This window comes from Benincasa hispida, chromosome 9 (assembly GCF_027475165.1).
Source record: "Benincasa hispida cultivar pf3 chromosome 9, pf3_genome.v1.1, whole genome shotgun sequence".
Lineage (NCBI taxonomy): Eukaryota > Viridiplantae > Streptophyta > Magnoliopsida > Cucurbitales > Cucurbitaceae > Benincasa > Benincasa hispida.
The window spans coordinates 93806292-93823526 of NC_143486.1; the positions used below are offsets into that span (position 1 = coordinate 93806292).

At 35.5% G+C, this 17235-nt stretch overlaps 1 protein-coding gene across 1 annotated transcript; it reads right to left on the minus strand.

The window, feature by feature from the left end:
* Nucleotides 1-11198: 11198 nt before the first annotated feature.
* Nucleotides 11199-11938, minus strand: LOC120086435 (Nucleic acid-binding, OB-fold-like protein). The gene has a single exon (XM_039043082.2). It carries the CDS (start codon nt 11872-11874, stop codon nt 11443-11445), a length of 432 nt encoding a protein of 143 aa, XP_038899010.1. The 5' UTR covers nt 11875-11938; the 3' UTR covers nt 11199-11442.
* Nucleotides 11939-17235: the final 5297 nt, after the last annotated feature.

The window sequence follows — 17235 nt, forward strand, 5'->3', positions numbered from 1 at the left end:
CTTTTTAATCAGTTTAATAGGATTAAATTGACTAATAAAAGGTTAAAACGTAGCAAATCTATCTACAAGGGACCTTTTGTCAAGTCCGGTTCTGTCTAGGCTGGGGTATTTAAATTGACGAAAACGTAATACCCCTACCTAGGAACTTACCTAGAAAGGTGAATTAGATAGATTTAATGCATGCTTGCAAGTTAAGGACAGTCCATTAAAGTGTTTAAATGTGACTACTTGAACTTGTTTATAATTCATAGAAAAAAGTTGTATGAGCGGGAATTAAAAAGACGACTTAGACTAAATTCAATAGCCGGATTGTCTAGGTTAATGAACCCATAGGTAGAACATTTAGTGGGAGGTACTTGGGGCATATAATGCTTCACTTAAACCTTTCACGTTTCTCCTAAATAGTCCACACCGTGAGATCTACCCTTGGCCTCGAGGCACCTTTGGGTAGATAAATATCAAGGTGGATGGAGAGAGTGCTCATTGTAAGTGGGAGCGGGAAGTGCGACAACATATCCCTCGGTCTCCCTCGTTGAATTGAATAAAGTTACTGTACATCGCCTTGAGGCACCCTGGGAGTGTCCTCCTAAAGGATGACAGTTTTGCGTGTTTCTTTATTTGATCTCCTGTAAGAGGATAAGGTAACTTAGTCTCTTGTCCTAATCTGCTTCTTCCCTACGGTGGGCTCATTAGGGCGGGACTCTGACACCGAAAGCGAGGGGTCACACTTACACGGAATTGTTAAAGGTTAACAGTTCTGGACCGAAAAATAGTGGCTGTTAGGTTTAGTTATAAGAGTTGGTTCTGCCTAATGGTTGAGAATATCTCATCCCAGCGAAGGGGCATCTGATCACCCCACCGATGACGCTTGTCCTACCTCACTAGGGCATCATTGCAAAATAGAAGTCTTTCACTTAGGGTACTTGAAATTTTTTTGCAAAACTAATTGATTAAATGTGGTTTAGCAAAATCTAATAAAGTTTTGCTCGTATTTTCAGCAACAACTTTTCAAAATTTCAACAACCACGTTAGCTTTGCTTAGTGCCGAAAAATTAACTAGCGACAATTTTTCAACATGAAAACACATGATCACGATGATTCTTTCCATCAAGGATCTCATGTTCGCTCTTACGGAGGTCTGTCCTATTCCAGCTCCAAATATCGCTCAAAATGTTCGAAAGTCATACGGGCGAATGAGAAGGCCCAAGTCTACATCTTGGCAAGTCTTTCTGAAGTCTTGGCCAAGAAACATGAGCTGTGTTCGTGAACATGAGGCTCCTGCACTTTGTTAGCAATCTGATTCTTAACAAAGTGGAATATGACCTTACAACTCTCCTTAACGATTTGCAGACCTACCAATATTTACTAAAAAGTAAGGAGAGGAAAATGGGTGAAACAAATGTTGCTTCATCGTCTAGGACATTCCATAGAGGTTCAACCTCAGGAACGAAGTCTGCACCTTCTACTCTTAACTCTGCAAAGGGGAAGAAGAAGAAGGGTGGTAAGGGAAAAAGGAAGACGTCTGCTAACCCGCCACTTGTCGTCCCAAGAAGACGTCCACCGGTTGAAAAGGGAAAGTGTTTCCATTGCAACCAAGATGGACACTGTCCTTGCTGGCTGAAAGAAAGGAAGGCCGCCAAGGCTAAGGCCAAGGCAGATAAAGGTAAATATGATTTACTTGTACTTGAAACTTGTTTAGTAGAGAATGATGATTCTGCCTAGATAATTGATTCGGGTGCCACTAATCACGTTTGTTCTTCTTTTCAGGGGATTAAATCCTAGCAACAGTTAGAAGAAAAACGTCGACGTATTTCTCCAAAAGAAAATGCCCATCTTTGGCATCTTCATTTAGGGCACATCAATCTTAATAGGATTGAGAGATTGGTGAAGAATGAACTTCTAAGTAAGTTAGAAGAAAATTCTTTACTAGTGTGCAAGTCTTGCCTTGAGGGTAAGATGACTAAACAACCTTTTACCGGAAAAGGTTATAGAGCCAAAGAGCCTCTTGAGTTAGTACATTCTGACCTTTGTGGTCCTATGAATCTGCGAGTCCGAGGTGGCTATGAGTATTTTATTAGTTTTACTGATGATTACTCTAGGTACGGGTATGTTTATCTTATGCAACGTAAGTCTGAAGCCTTTGAAAAGTTCAAAGAGTTCAAGGCTAAAGTTGAAAACGCATTGGATAGACGGATTAAAACACTTCGATGGATCGAGGTGGAGAGTTTTTGGACTCGGGATTCCAAGACTATTTGATAGAACATGGAATCGTTTCCTAACTCTCAGCGTGGGGTACACCTCAACAGAATGGTGTAGCGGAGAGGAGAAATAGAACCTTGTTGGACATGGTTCGTTCGATAATGAGTTACGCTTTCTTACCGGACTCGTTTTGGGGTTTCGTAATGGAAACTGCGGTATACATACTCAACTGTGTTCCCTCCAAGAGTGTTGCGAAAACACCTCTGGAGTTGTGGAACGGGCGTAACACTAGTTTACGTTAGTTCTGTATTTGAGGTTGCCTTGTACATGTGCTTGAGGCAAATCCCAAGAATTTAGAACCACAGTAGAGGTTATGCCTCTTTGTAGGCTACCATAAAGGTACACGAGGGGTTATTTCTATGATCTGTCGAAAAATAAGGTGTTTATTTCAACGAACGCTACTTTCGTGGAGGAGGATCATATAAGGGAACACAGTCCACGAAGTAAAGTCGTGTTACGTGAGCTTTCCAATGAAACTATTGAAACTTCAACAAGAGTTGTTGAAGAGGTTGCTACATCAGAAAAAGTTGTTGATGGGAGTTCATCTAGTAGGTCGGTTCCACCTCAAGAGTTGAGGGAACCTTGACTTAGTGGAAGGATTACAAACCCGCCCGTTCGCTATCTGGGTTTCACGGAAATCCTTGCTATGGTAGCAGATGGCGACGTTGAGGATCTGTTGTCTTATCAGAAAACAATGGAGGATATTGACCGAGATGAATGGGTCAAGACCATGGATCTCAAGATGGAGTCGATGTACTTCAACTCAGTATGGGATCTTGTAGATAAGCCTGATGGGATAATACCTATAGGATGTAAATGGATCTACAAGCGCAAACGGGGTGTTGATGGGAAGGTACAGACCTTCAAGGCTCAACTTGTGGCAAAGAGTTATACCAAGGTAGAGGGAGTCGACTATGAGGAGACTTTCTCGCTTGTTGCCATGTTCAAGTCGATCCGCATCCTCCTGTCCATTGCAACTTATTATAATTATGAGATCTGGCAAATAGACGTCAAGACGACCTTTCTGAATGAAAATCTTAAGGAGACCATTTATATGGTGCAACCTGAGGGATTCATAGCCCAAGGTCAAGAGCAAAAGGTTTGTAAGCTGAATCGATCCATTTACGGGCTGAAACAGGCATCTCGATCTTGAAACATACGGTTTGATACTACGATCAAGTCGTATGGCTTTGACCAAAACGTTGACGAACCCTTGTGTCTACAAGAAGATCATCAACTCTTCAGTAGTCTTCTTAGTGTTGTATGTAGATTATATACTACTCATTGGGAATGATGTAGGTCTACTGACTGCAGTTAAGAACTGGCTAGCGACCCAATTCCAAATGAAAGATTTAGGAGAGGCTTACTTTGTTCTAGGTATACAGATCTTTCTAGATCGTAAAAAATAAGTGCTAGCACTGTCTCAAACATCGTACATTGACAAGATGTTGCTCAAGTATTCAATGCAGGACTTCAAAAAGGGCCTACTGCAACTACACAAGATGGAATTCACTCATTCCCCGAGGCAGAGGCAAGTAGATAGATAGCTCCCTTAAGGTCTCATTCTAGAGCTTGAACGATGTGGTGCCACACACCTTCTCTTGGCCCAAGAGGTGTTCACACATAGTTGGACTATGTTGTATTGTTCATTAGAGGAATCAATGGTATTTAAGGAGTGAGATGTAACTACAGGGGCAAAATGGTAAATTGGCTCAGCTGTACTTACGAGCATCTGTGAAGGGTCATCGTACTCATGATTGGTTATATCTGATGGACACAGAAATATATTTGTGGTAAGAAGAGTTCAGTTGTTGGTCTTTAGTGGAATGTCTGGCATTTAACGGATGGTGGTTCTCGTGGCTAAAGAGTTTAGTAAGTTATTCACGTATTGTTGGACCTTCGAGCCACAGGTCCATTAGGTCCCCTAGGTCGCTTGGATAAAGTCGAGAATCAGTGTTTGGGTTAGTTTGAAATGTTCAAATTGATAAGAGGGAGTTCGATTATGTATGATATAATTGAACTAGTTAATTATATATGATATAATTGACTAAATGTATGAGATACATTTTTTTTTAGGAAATTAGATATAAATATGATTTATATCAAGTGGAGGAGAAATTACTGTAGTAGATATGTGATATCAAATTATAGGGTAAGAATATAATATGATTATATTCATTTATTATTAAATTGGTTAATTATGAGATAATTGGCCGAAATATTCTCCTCAATCCTGCATTAATGGGAGAATCCGTATTCGATTATGGTAACCGAAGAATAAAATGAAAATTTGTTTCATTTGGAAAAGGTTCGAAAAAAATGCAATCGGTGTGAAAAAGTATCGGTCGCCTAGCTGACAGTTATACAATAGAGTCTCATCATCTAAACAATCGCACACCTCGCGTCTAAACGATCCCACATCTTTCTCTAAACGATCGCTTTGTGCGCCGAGTTTTCTAAACGATCGTATACCTATTACTAGACGATCGCGTAGTAAAACCTACACGATCGTGTAGCTTTGTCTAAACGATAAGCACTCCGTTATACGATACCTTTCTCTCCCACTTGCTTATCATCTACACGATCAACCTTTCCTCCTACCTCTACCAAATTCACCAAAGACCACACTTTGGATTCTCATGTCGAGAATACCAAGGGCTCCAACTGGTGGTGTCGTCGCCACTTCTTACTTGTTCGTGCTGCTTTCGTTCATGTAGACGATCGTACTGCCGCAGCCGACTAATTTGTTGGGCGATAGAGGTCGTAGAGATTCTTCCGTTGCGTTTGAGTTTGAGATTGAAGAGAGTCTTCAACTAGTATGAGAACTCATTCCCTTGTATTTTATTTACCAAAGCATGATGTTAATTAGTGTTAAATTACATAACTATCTGTTAGAATGTATGTGTTGTATTTTGGTCATAATTAAATCGAAAATATCCGAACGCGCTCATGGATGCTCTTCGTTAAAAGATCCTTTAGTCTACACATAGTAAGGCTATGTTGTATTGTTCATTAGAGGGATCAGTGGTACTTAAGAAGTTAGATGTAACTAGAGAGGCAAAACGGTAAATTGGCCCAGGTGTACTTACGAGCATCTGTAAAGGGTTATCGTACTGTTGATTGGTTATATCCAATGGACACAAAAATATATCTGTGGTAAGGAGAGTTCAGATGTCAGTCTTTAGTGGAATGTCTGACAGTTAACAGATGGTGGATCTTGTGGCTAAAGAGTTTAGTCAGCTATTCACGTATAGTTGGAGCTTCGAGCTACTGGTCCATAAAGTCTCCTTGGTAGCTCAATGGATTCAAGTTGAGAATCAGTTTTTGGGTTAGATTGAAGTGCTCAAATTGACAAGAGGGAGTTTGATTATATGTGATATAATTGAACTGGTTAATTATATTTGATATGATTGACTTTATGAATGAGATACATTAATTGGAGGAAAATCGATATAAATATGATTTATATTTAGTGGAAGAGAAAACACTATGGTTTATATGTGATATTAAACTATAGGTTAATGAATTTAATATGATTATATTTATTATTTTAATTGAAATTTTATAAGATAATTGGCCACCGTTTTCTCCGTAACCATGTGTTAGTGGGAAGTTCCAATCAGTTTTCCTAACTGAAGAATAAAATGAAAATCGTTTTCATTTTGAAAAGATCACGTAATTTTTCTCATGAAGTGTGTATTACTTATTGCTTAGTAAATTGAGAGACTATACGATAGCTCAAATTTACTACACGATCGTATACACACACGCGCATCTTTCTAAAGATCGCCTACGTTTTACTAAACGATCGTCTAGTGCCGAGCATTTACTAAACGATCATATAGATAATCGCAACCTATTTACTACACGGTCGTGTACTTCTTCTAAACGATCAAGCACAGTCTATACAATAGATCCTGCCCTTCTCCACTTGCTTGATCGTTGTATACGATTTCCATATCCTCCTCCCCTCTACCAAATCACAACAGAGCCCACTCTTTGGATTCTCACACCGAGAATGCCGAGGGCTCCAAATGGTGGTGTCATCCCCATTTTCTCCTGTTTGTGTGAAGGTCGTTCATGTGTAGACGACCGGTGGTGTTGATGGACGATAGGTTGGAAGTTCCAATGAGAGCGAGAGGAGTCGTTCCTTGGAGAGACCGAGATTTTCTGTGAAGAAAAGTTCTTCAACTAGTATGTATCTCTTCTCTTGTTATTTATTGTTCTAAGCATGCGGTAATTTTATAGAATGATGCATATCTGTCTGTTTGAATATAAATGTGGTAATTCTGTCACAATTTCTTTGGAAAGATCCACTTCCGCTCAGAGGTACTCTCGTATAAGAGTTCCATCAAATGCATCTTGAACATTACTGTAAAAAAAAATCCTTATCAGATAAAAGACAGTAAGTTAGATATGACTCAAACGAAGTTCATATTTAAGAATAAAAATAATGATGGAGGCGGTAATACAAAGATAGTGAACTACAACATGTTTATTATTGAGAATGCTCGAAGGCTAATTGCTAAGATGATCATAATTGATGAGTTTTCCTTTAAATTTGTAGAGAACGATGGATTTATGAGGTTTGTGGAAGGGACCTTGATGTTAGTATAACCAAATTTTGTTATGCCTTCTCGAACTACAATTGCTAGAGATATTTTAGGAATATATGCTAGCTTGAGAGAACAGTTGAGAGACATTTTTATGGAGGAAGGATATAGAGTCTCATTTACGACTGATACTTGGACATCGATTCAAAATATTAATTACATGGTTTTGACTGCACACTTTATTGGTAGAAAATGGAAGCTACATAAGAGAACTATTAGTTTCTCTCATATTGAGAATCATAGAGGGGAGACAATAGGAAAATAGGTGGAGAAATGTTTGAAACAGTGAGGTATTGACAAGGTTTTGACATTAACAGTTGATAATGCTTCATCAAATGATACAACCGTTGTTTATCTAAAGAAGCGTTTTAAACATTGGTTTGAGTTGATTAGGGACTTCTTGTATGTTAGGTGTTGTGCGCATATATTGAACTTGATTGTCTGTGATGGTGTGAAATATGTGAATGATACATTGATTAGAATTCGAAATGTCATGAGGTTTGTTAGATCTTCTCCTGCTAGACTTGCTAAATTTAAGAAGTGTATTGAAGAGTTGAACATATCTACTAAAGGTATGTTGTGTCTTGATGTTCAAACTAGATGAAATTGTACATACTTGATGCTTGATACTGCTGAAAATTTTGAAAAAACATTTGAGAGGTTAGAAGACTACGACACGGTCTACATGAATGAAGAGAGTAAACCAACCACCAAAGATTGGAAAATTGCTAGAATTTTTACTAAATTATTGTTTGTATTCTATGAAGTAACTGTTAGGCTTTCAAGGTCTCTTTATGTTACTTCCAACATAGTCATCCATGAGATTAGTATTATTCAGAATTGCATACAGAAATATTCAAGTGTAGTTGGTCCTAATAATTTTCTTTTGCATGACATGACTTTGAAAATGCAAGAGAAGTATGATAAGTATTGGGGAAAAGTGAGAAAACAAATTTCTTTTTTTTATGTTGCTTTTGTTTTGGACCCGCGTTACAAGATGAAATCTCTTGTGTATTGTCTAAATCAATTATTTGATATGGATACAACAAAAGAAATGAGAAATAAGGTGGAGTCTGTTTTAAGAAAACTGTTTGCTGAATATACTTTGTCATTGCTTACCCATCCTTCATCTTCATGTCCAATTTCATCATCTCAAGTGTTCAAGGATTGTGCAATTATGAGTCAACCTTCGGTTTGTAGTGATAATAGTACTACTACATCTTCATCTAGAACTACTACTTCTACTGTTAGTATTGCTTCAGACATTTTTCATTTTGATTTTGAAGATATGGAGGAAGAGGATACACTAAGTGTGTACAAAAGTTGATATTTACTTCTTGGAGCCTCGTATTAAACGTGAGGAGAAATTTGATATCTTAGATTGGTGGAAAGGAAATTCTTCTAGATATAATGTTCTTAGCCAAATTGCATGAGATCTTTTAGCAATTCTGGTATCCACAGTTGCTTCTAAGTCTGCATTCAGTACAAGTGGGAGAGTAATTTATCCTTTTTGTTCCATGTTAGCTTTAACCACAGTTGAGACACTTGTATGTGCACAAAATTGGTTATGTTCAAAAGCAATTAGTGTTGATCTTCAAAGATATTTGGAGGATATTGTAGTTGTTGAAGAAGGTTTGTCTCTTTAAAACATTATTTTTATACGTCAAATATATTTATATAATTAGTATTTAATAAGAATTATTTTTGTAAACTAAGGAGATGAACGAGAAGGAGAGGAATGAGAAGGAGAAGAATGAGACAGAGAAGAATGTGAAGGAGAAAGTGGATTAAACAAGATTGTAACTTTTGTGTTTGGTGGACTTTGGAACTTTAATGTTTGTAGTAATTTTATTTATGTTTGATGGACTTTGGAACTTTTATGTTTGTATTGTAGTACTTGTATTTATGTTTGATGAACTTTGGAACTTTTATATTTGTAGGACTTGTATTTACTATTTATTGTGGTGGACTTTCGAACTTTTATATTTGTATGACTTGTATTTATATTTAGTGATGTACACTTTGGAACTTTTATGTCATTGTTTGTGGAACAAGAACTTTTTATGTTTGTAATACTTATACTTTTAGACTTTGAAATAATTTTTAAATTTATTGTTGAACTTGTAGTGTTATTAGTAATATAGACTAATAATACCAAGAAATGACTTTATTTCTAAATTTGTTGTTGAACTTGTAGTGTTATTGTCAAACTATATTTTTAAACATATTATGATCAAATTATAGAAATTTAGAAGACATGAAAAACCAGGAAAAACCTTTAAAAAAACCGCAAAACCGAATCGAACCGCATTCAAAAAACCAATTTCTAAAATTTGCGATTCGATTCGATCTGAGTGTCAAACCGAACCATGAACATTCCTAATTTTCAGTGGATCCATATTTTGAATTCAAAATTATATTACAAATGATAAAAACAATAGCACAATTATGTTATTTCATGTTATAAACTCAATTATGTTATGTAAATTTAAAATATGTAATATATTATATATATTATATAACATCACAAAATAATAATTATACAAAAACTTTAACCTAAAATAAGTTCAAAAAATAATTAGTAATGGTTTATATTCGATCTAATATTTAGTGAGTAACTAAATATATTTTCAATCACATTTTAAAAATTTGTTTAAATTGGAATTTAATTTCTAAATCTACTACCAAACACATACTTGAAAACATGAAATACAATTTTATTTTCATTGAATCTCTTGTTTTCAAATTTCTATTTTTAGATTACCTACCAAAAAGGCCCTTATCTATTCTAAAAATGTTTTTTACCCGCTTTTTCTTAATGTTCATTGTCAACTTAGTTTGAAATTATGAACATATTAACATGTTAATAAACATTTAAAAGTAAGTCATTAATTATTAGAATTCAAATAAAAGTAAAGCACAAAATACTTAGTGAAAGTCCAAAAATAAAACAATAAACAAAGTTTGGAGACCAAAATGAAACTTTGGAAATCAAAATCAACTTAGCTCAGTGATATTAGCATGTAATCTGATCTAAGAGGTTGGAGATTCAATCCCCCACTCCTACTAAGTTGTGTACTAAAAAATGAAACTTTGAAAATTCAAAGACTAAAATGAACCTTTTCAAAATTGAGAACCAAAATTGGATAAATTTGAAAAGACGACCTAGGTTCAAGTTGTCAATATAAACATAGTTCATCCAACATGGTGTTTATACTATCAACCTCAAAATTAGGGTTTCGATTCCCGCCCCATATATTAGATTTTTTTATTTTTTTGAAGTCCTGCCTTATCATCACCGGCAAATACTATACAACACCCAATACAAAGATATTCCTAGCAACGGTTGCTTCAATTGGTTGTGAGATAGGAAGCAATATTTATCTAATTGAACTCATTAATGCAAAATCATGAGCTTTGGGTTTTGAGAATGAATGTACAAGAGAATGACAGCTCGTCTATGGTTGCTTCTCCCTTATAACATCCCTAGCAACGCAACGAAGCCTGAGACTAGTTCTACAACGAATCTTACTTCAAAGCAAGCTTATTGATGTTTGTGAAGGTCAATTTATGCAACATCATATTAGCAGAAACTCACATCGAAACTAGTTCATTACTTAAAGCTGCATTAACCAACTTCAAATCAAAGAAATGTTCCATGAGATGAGCTAAGTAATATATACATGTGATTCACTATCCCCCAAGATACCAGAAAAACCAAAACTCTGAATAGAATGGAAGTCAAGCTTATATAGAAGATATTGCAAAGTTCAAAACTGCAAACCTTTGAGGCAAAATAAATGTTAAAACACCCATCAATTCAAAAAGTTAAATTGACAATTATATCGCAACTTCATTACTACCTCTCTCTTTAAACACTAGACCTCCAACTCTATTACCATGTTGAATCACCAATCAACCTAAAAACTTAAGCTAATAAGTTGCGGTAAATTTAATAATATCAATGTTTCAATAATAAAATATAAATACACATGCTTGCATACTTATATATGTGTGTGTGGCTTTTGCTTCTCAATCATCATCATCACAGCCCCTGAGTTTGATTTATTTTCTTCTGGTTCCTCATTAGAATAAGATAGTTTGATAAGTTCAACCCAGCACCATTCACTCATTTGTTTGTTACTTTTATAGATAAAAATTGCAGGGAAGGAACCCATTATCATGCAAGTAACTACATATAGACTTTCTCCATAATAAAGCATTCAATTCAATTGCAGATACGAACGTATTATTTAGTTTCTGCAAGTAAGCAAGCATGCTAACATCCCCATGAAGAAACACCAAAAGCATCTCAAAAGAATAAACTGGAAAAGCAAAAATTCTCCTCTTTCTTTAGTTCAAAACAGTTACAAGACAAGACATAAATTCATGAGCTCTGAAACTCCAAGTGATTCATACAAGTACAAATCACTAAAACAAAGGAGCTTAAGTAAACTACATGTTTGTCATTTTTTACATTCTAGAAAAGATTAAAAAATAATAATAATAAAGAGGGATCAATGTACACTATGTAACAAAATCAACACATTCCAAAAAAAAAAAAAAAAAATCATGAAGATGAATCTTTAGTACTGCTGCGAAGTCTATAAACAATTCGGCCTTTGGTAGAATCATAACGGCTAACTTCAACCCTAACCCTATCACCAGGCAAAATACGCACAAAATTCTTCCGAATCTTACCGGATATGTAGCCTAGAATGAGGTCTTCATTATCCAATCGAACTCTGAACATCCCATTGGGAAGAGACTCAACGACCGAGCCTTCGTGGCTCCATTTTTGCTCCGAGGTGTCGTTTTTTGGAGACTTAGCCATGAGAACGAACCCCGCCGAAGCATGGGAAGGGTTATGGAGGAATTGGGTGGTGGGAAAAGTGATTGAGACGACAGACAGATGGGATTTGACGGCAGGGAAAAAGAGAGTGGACGGTGGCCGGAAGTGGGATTGAAGGAGAGGGAACTGGAGGAGAATTGTGCTCGACATTTTTGCTCCGCCTTCAGTTTTCTGGATTTTGGCTGAGGGGAGGGAGAATGGGATAGGCTTACGCTCATTTTTTTTTTTAAAGGAAATTTGCCCCTTTTTTTTCTCTTGAATGAAATTTGGGCTTCGCTTCAACTTGGGCCTCAAGTGGGCTCGATCTGGCTCAATATCAAAATGTTGGTGTGGGTTTCAAGTAGACTCTCAACAAGTAGCTATATACGGGGTTTTACGTGAAAGGCCTTAAAAATAAGTCCATATTATGTTTACAGTCTTGAACATTTTATTTTTTTAAGAAAAAAATCTATTTGCCTCCCTATTTTCACTAATATCAGTAACTATTTATAATTTAATTTTCACCTATATATATATATTAAAAGAAATAAATAAATAAACCTAGGTTTTTATGTATCTCTCCCCTATGCTAGTACCCATGTGCCCATTAATATTATTTATTTATATATATATATATATATATATAAAAAAAAAAAAACTTTGTTGGATCCCAATTTTTTCTCTTTTTTCCTCCTCTCTCTTTTTCTTTTTCCTTTCGTTCTTCTTCTTTCTCATTTTTTTCTTATTTCTCTTTTTCTTCTTCCCAGTGGCATGAGTTGCAGGTGGCTGGCGACGATGGCACAATGATCGATTCACGTGAATGACGGTGGCACAATGAATAGTCGGTTGTGTTGGCGAGAGAAGAATCAACATGTGGCACAATGGATAACGAGAGACAAACGATGGTGGCATGATGGTCGACGTTGATGGAGGTTGCCGATGATGAACAAAGTGCTATTGTGGGCGAATCTGGCCAGCGACACGTGCATGTCTGGTAGGCCGACGATGTAGCTGGGCATAGATCTAAGGCTGGGAAGATCAGGTTTATTTTAAATAATCCATATTTATATGGTCGATCTAGTCTGAGGTTGAAAATGGATGGACAACGGATCTGAGTGTGTTTGTATATTTTGTTTTCAATTAGAAATATATATAGGTATGGCTGCAATATCCTCTACCATTGTTGTTTAAATATAACTAGTATGCGATATTTATTGTATATCCATTGATGGCATGGGGCGAGCAGTTCCAATCGGCGATGCGAGTTATGGACGAGATGAAGATGAAGATGGGAAAATAAGAGATGAAGATGAAGATGGGAAAATAAGAGATGAAAATGGGGAGGGTTCTTAGACACAAAAACCAAAGACTAAATGTACATATATATTGTGATATATATAATAGTTTATTATATATAAATAATGATGGTTTTTGTATTTGGATTTCTTGTTTTGATATATATGCTTGTATATATATTCTATGTTGAACATTAAGTCCATACGTGATTTATATATTGTGGTAGATAGTTTTGTTCATTTTCAATTACTTTGAATTTATGATATATACTGTCATATAAATGAAATTTATTATATATATATTGTGATTTATATTGTACTGTCATATGGATACGATTATAATAAAACTTTCGAATGGTAAGCAATCTATTTGAGTACATTTATATTTTTTAGAATATTTGCAAACATCTAATACAAGTTCTAAGGTATATTTAAAAATGACCATGAATTGCCAGAAAAATCAACAAGTTGTCATGAAACCAATTGTATTTGAGTACATATCAAATCTATTTACTAGTATATTTCATGTATTTGTTAGAACATTTCCAAATAAACAAAGGAATATATTACATAATATCAAAAATCAACATAAAAAAACGAAATGGAAAATAAAATCATATTAAATGTCATTTTCTCTCTCTAAATGAGAGTGAAAAATTATACTAAATGCATTTTCTCTCTCCATTTGAAAATGAAAAAAAAAGTATCAAATATATTTTCTCTCCCTATAATAAATGTATTTATCTCTCCATCATTAAGAAAACTTCGAAAATAAGAAAATATATATAAATCCTCAACCAAAAATGCAGTTCCCTTCATCTTCTACCCTATTGCCAAGGTCCTTAACGAAACGCGTGCAGTCAGTCGAGGAGGCAATTGATGGTATTCACCGAATGATTGAGAGGATAACTTTGTGATTGGGTCAAATGGCGAGCAACTTCAACAATGTAAATCCTCAACCGCAAGTCTAAGAAAATCAACCAAGAAACATGTTGTCAACACAAGACAGACATAACATAATTGTTCCACAATAGGTTCATCCAAGAAACGATCAAGAACTCCCTTTGTTGTTCGAAAAACCTCCAAGATAGCAAGTTTACCCGAGGAGAACCTATGAAGATAGCGACTCTTTTAGTGAAGAAGAAAGAGGAAGAATGGGACGTCTTGTTCGGGGAAGAGACAGAGCATTCAATCACTACCAGCCAAGTGAACAAAGTGAATACAAAGTCAAGCTAGACATACCTACCTTCAATGGAAAGAGAGATATAGAAGGTTTCTTGGAATAGGTAATAAATGTTGAAGGATTCTTCCAATATGTGAATACTCCAGACGACAAGAAGATTCAGTTAGTGGCATTAAAATTTCAAGGAGGAGCATTAGCCTGGTGGGAACAAATGGAGGCTAACAAATTTCGAAGTGGAAAAATCCTATCACGAACTAGGAAAGATTAAAGAGGATGATGAAAGATGGGTTATTGCCAAAAAATTATGAACAAATCTTGTATAATCAGTACTAGAACTTGTGCCAAGGAACAAGAACTATTTCTGAATATATTGAAGACTTCCATCGCCTGGGAATCGAGCAAATTTGCCTGAAAATGAAAATCATTTAATATCAAGATTTGTGGGGGGTCTGCAAGCAAACAATAAGGAGAAAGTAAAACTCCAATCTTTAGAATTTCTTCCTAATGTCATTTCTTTGGTAGAAACCGTTGAAGAATTGAATGAGACCCAAACAAAAAGATACTCACGAAGAAACCAACGAGAAACATCTTCTTGCGAAACAAAGAAGACTTCAACACCTCAAAAGGGACCTGTAGGGACTAATGAAGGATGCTTAGCCAAAAACAGAGAAGAAACTCCTGCACTTCTCAAGGATAGCAGCAATGAGATTTCTAAGAAGAGTACTAACCCCTATGCACGAACAACACTAGGAAAGTGCTTCCATTGTGGCAAGAATGGACATTTATCTAACAATTGTTCTGAACGAAGAACAATAGCTATGGCTGAGGATGAAGGTGCTCAAGATGAAGAATCTGACAAAGTCTCTAATGAAGGAATTGATCTTTTAGCTCCTGATAAGGGAGATAACCTCTCTTGTGTGATCCAATGGGTTCTTTTAACTCTAAAAATAGAGACACACCCCAACAACATTCATTATTCAAAATAAGGTGCACAATTAAAGGAAAGATGTGTAATGTCATTATAGATAGTGGAATTTCAGAGAATATAGTCTCCAAAAAGTTGGTCAATGCTCTAAATTTTAAAATGAAACCTTATCCCCATCCTTATAAAATAGGGTGGATTAAGAAAGGTAGTAAAGCCCAAGTCAACAATGTTTGCTGAGTACAATTCTCCATTGGAGGTAATTACAAAGACCAGGTTGTATGCGACATTTTAGATATGGAAGTATGCCATATTCTCTTGGGTCGTCCTTGGTAATATGACAGACAAGCTATTCATAAGAGAAGGAAGAATACTTATGAATTTATATGGCATTACCGGAAAATTATTTTCTTTACATAAACCAGATAATACAATTACCAAGGACACCAACAACAATTATTCAGTGTTATTACAGGGAAATAATTCATCAGAGACGGGGAGATGAAATGTGGGGGGTAATCGTCAAAGGAGACATAGTTCACAATAGTAAAGAAGACTTTCCAGCACAAGTGATGGAATTAATCGAAAAAGTCCCAAGCATTGTGAATCCACAGTCAGATCTACCACCATTATGTGATACACAAAATCAAATCGATTTCATCCTAGGGGCTTCACTCTCTAACCTTCCTCATTACAAAATGAGTCCGAGCGAGTATAAAATTCTACATGACCAAGTTCAAGAGCTTTTAGAAAAAGAGTCCATTCAACCAAGCATCAGCCCATGCGTCGTGCCAACTTTTCTTACTCCAAAAAAAAATGGTAGTTGGCGTATGTGTGTAAACAACTGAGCTATAAACAGAATCACTATAAAATATTGGTTTCCTATACCACGAATTGGTGACTTGTTGGACCAATTAGAAGGTGCTTATATTTTTTCCAAGCTTGGCCTTCGCATTGGATGTCACCAAATTCGAATATGACCGGTTGACAAGTGGAAAACAGCTTTTAAGACCAACGAAGGTTTGTTCGAATGGCTAGTTATGTTATTTGGTCTCTCCAATGCTCCTAGCACATTTATGAGGCTCACGAACAATCGAAGCCGAGGAAATGGCAGAAAGGATTGTCCATCTACACCAAAAAGTTCAGACCAATATCGAAAAAGCTAATTCTTCTTACAAAAAAGTAGTAGACCAACATAGGCGTCTTCAAACATTTTGTGAGGGAGACTTAGTGATGGTACATTTAAGAAAAAGTAAATTTCCAACTGGCACATACAATAAGCTAAAGAACAGAAAACTAAGTCCTTTCAAAGTTCTCGAGGCTTTTGGATCCAATGTCTGTCAATTGGACTTGCCACCTAATTTACACATCAACCCCATTTTTAATGTAGCAGATTTACATCCATACCATGCTCCTGAGGACTTTCGATTAGCTACTTAACAATTATATTGAACGTGATGAAGATGTTATGGGGGTGTCAACCTAGTTGAGATGCCCGAGTGTAGCTCTTGATCCTTTAAGATTTTCTTTTTATATCTTTTTATTTTTCATACTTTTATCATTAGAACTCGAGGATGAGTTTCTTTTAAGTGGGGAGGAATTGATATAACCATTTAATAAGTCGTTAAATAAGTTGTTTTCAGTTTTTTAGTTTTTGTTACTAACTGGTAGGGTTTAGGTCAGTTTGTAACTTTGTCTATAAAATTGGGCTGAGTCCTTCATTTTGAAATAATAGAATTTCATTCTTGAGTTCAAACATTTACACCAAGGGCCATCCATACAAATTTTCCAAATTAAATCATTTATAACTCAATTGTTCACCAATCTTGTTGGTTTCTTTATCTCCAGGTTTATGTAATTTAGGATTTGTTTAGCTGGCAATGAATTCTATTTTATGTTTTTAGATTTATTGAGTTAAGTAAATATGTGTTTTAACAGACAATATGAATTATATTTTTAAAATTGGTTTTTGGATTTTGTGATCCAAATAGTGTAAAATTCTATAAACAACATTTTTATGTTTTTAATGTTAAAATGTATAATTATATTATATAAAGATAAGAACGTTTAGAAATACAGTAGGTCATGTTATAAACTCAACTCAGTGTTTAAAATTAAAATATGTATTGTGT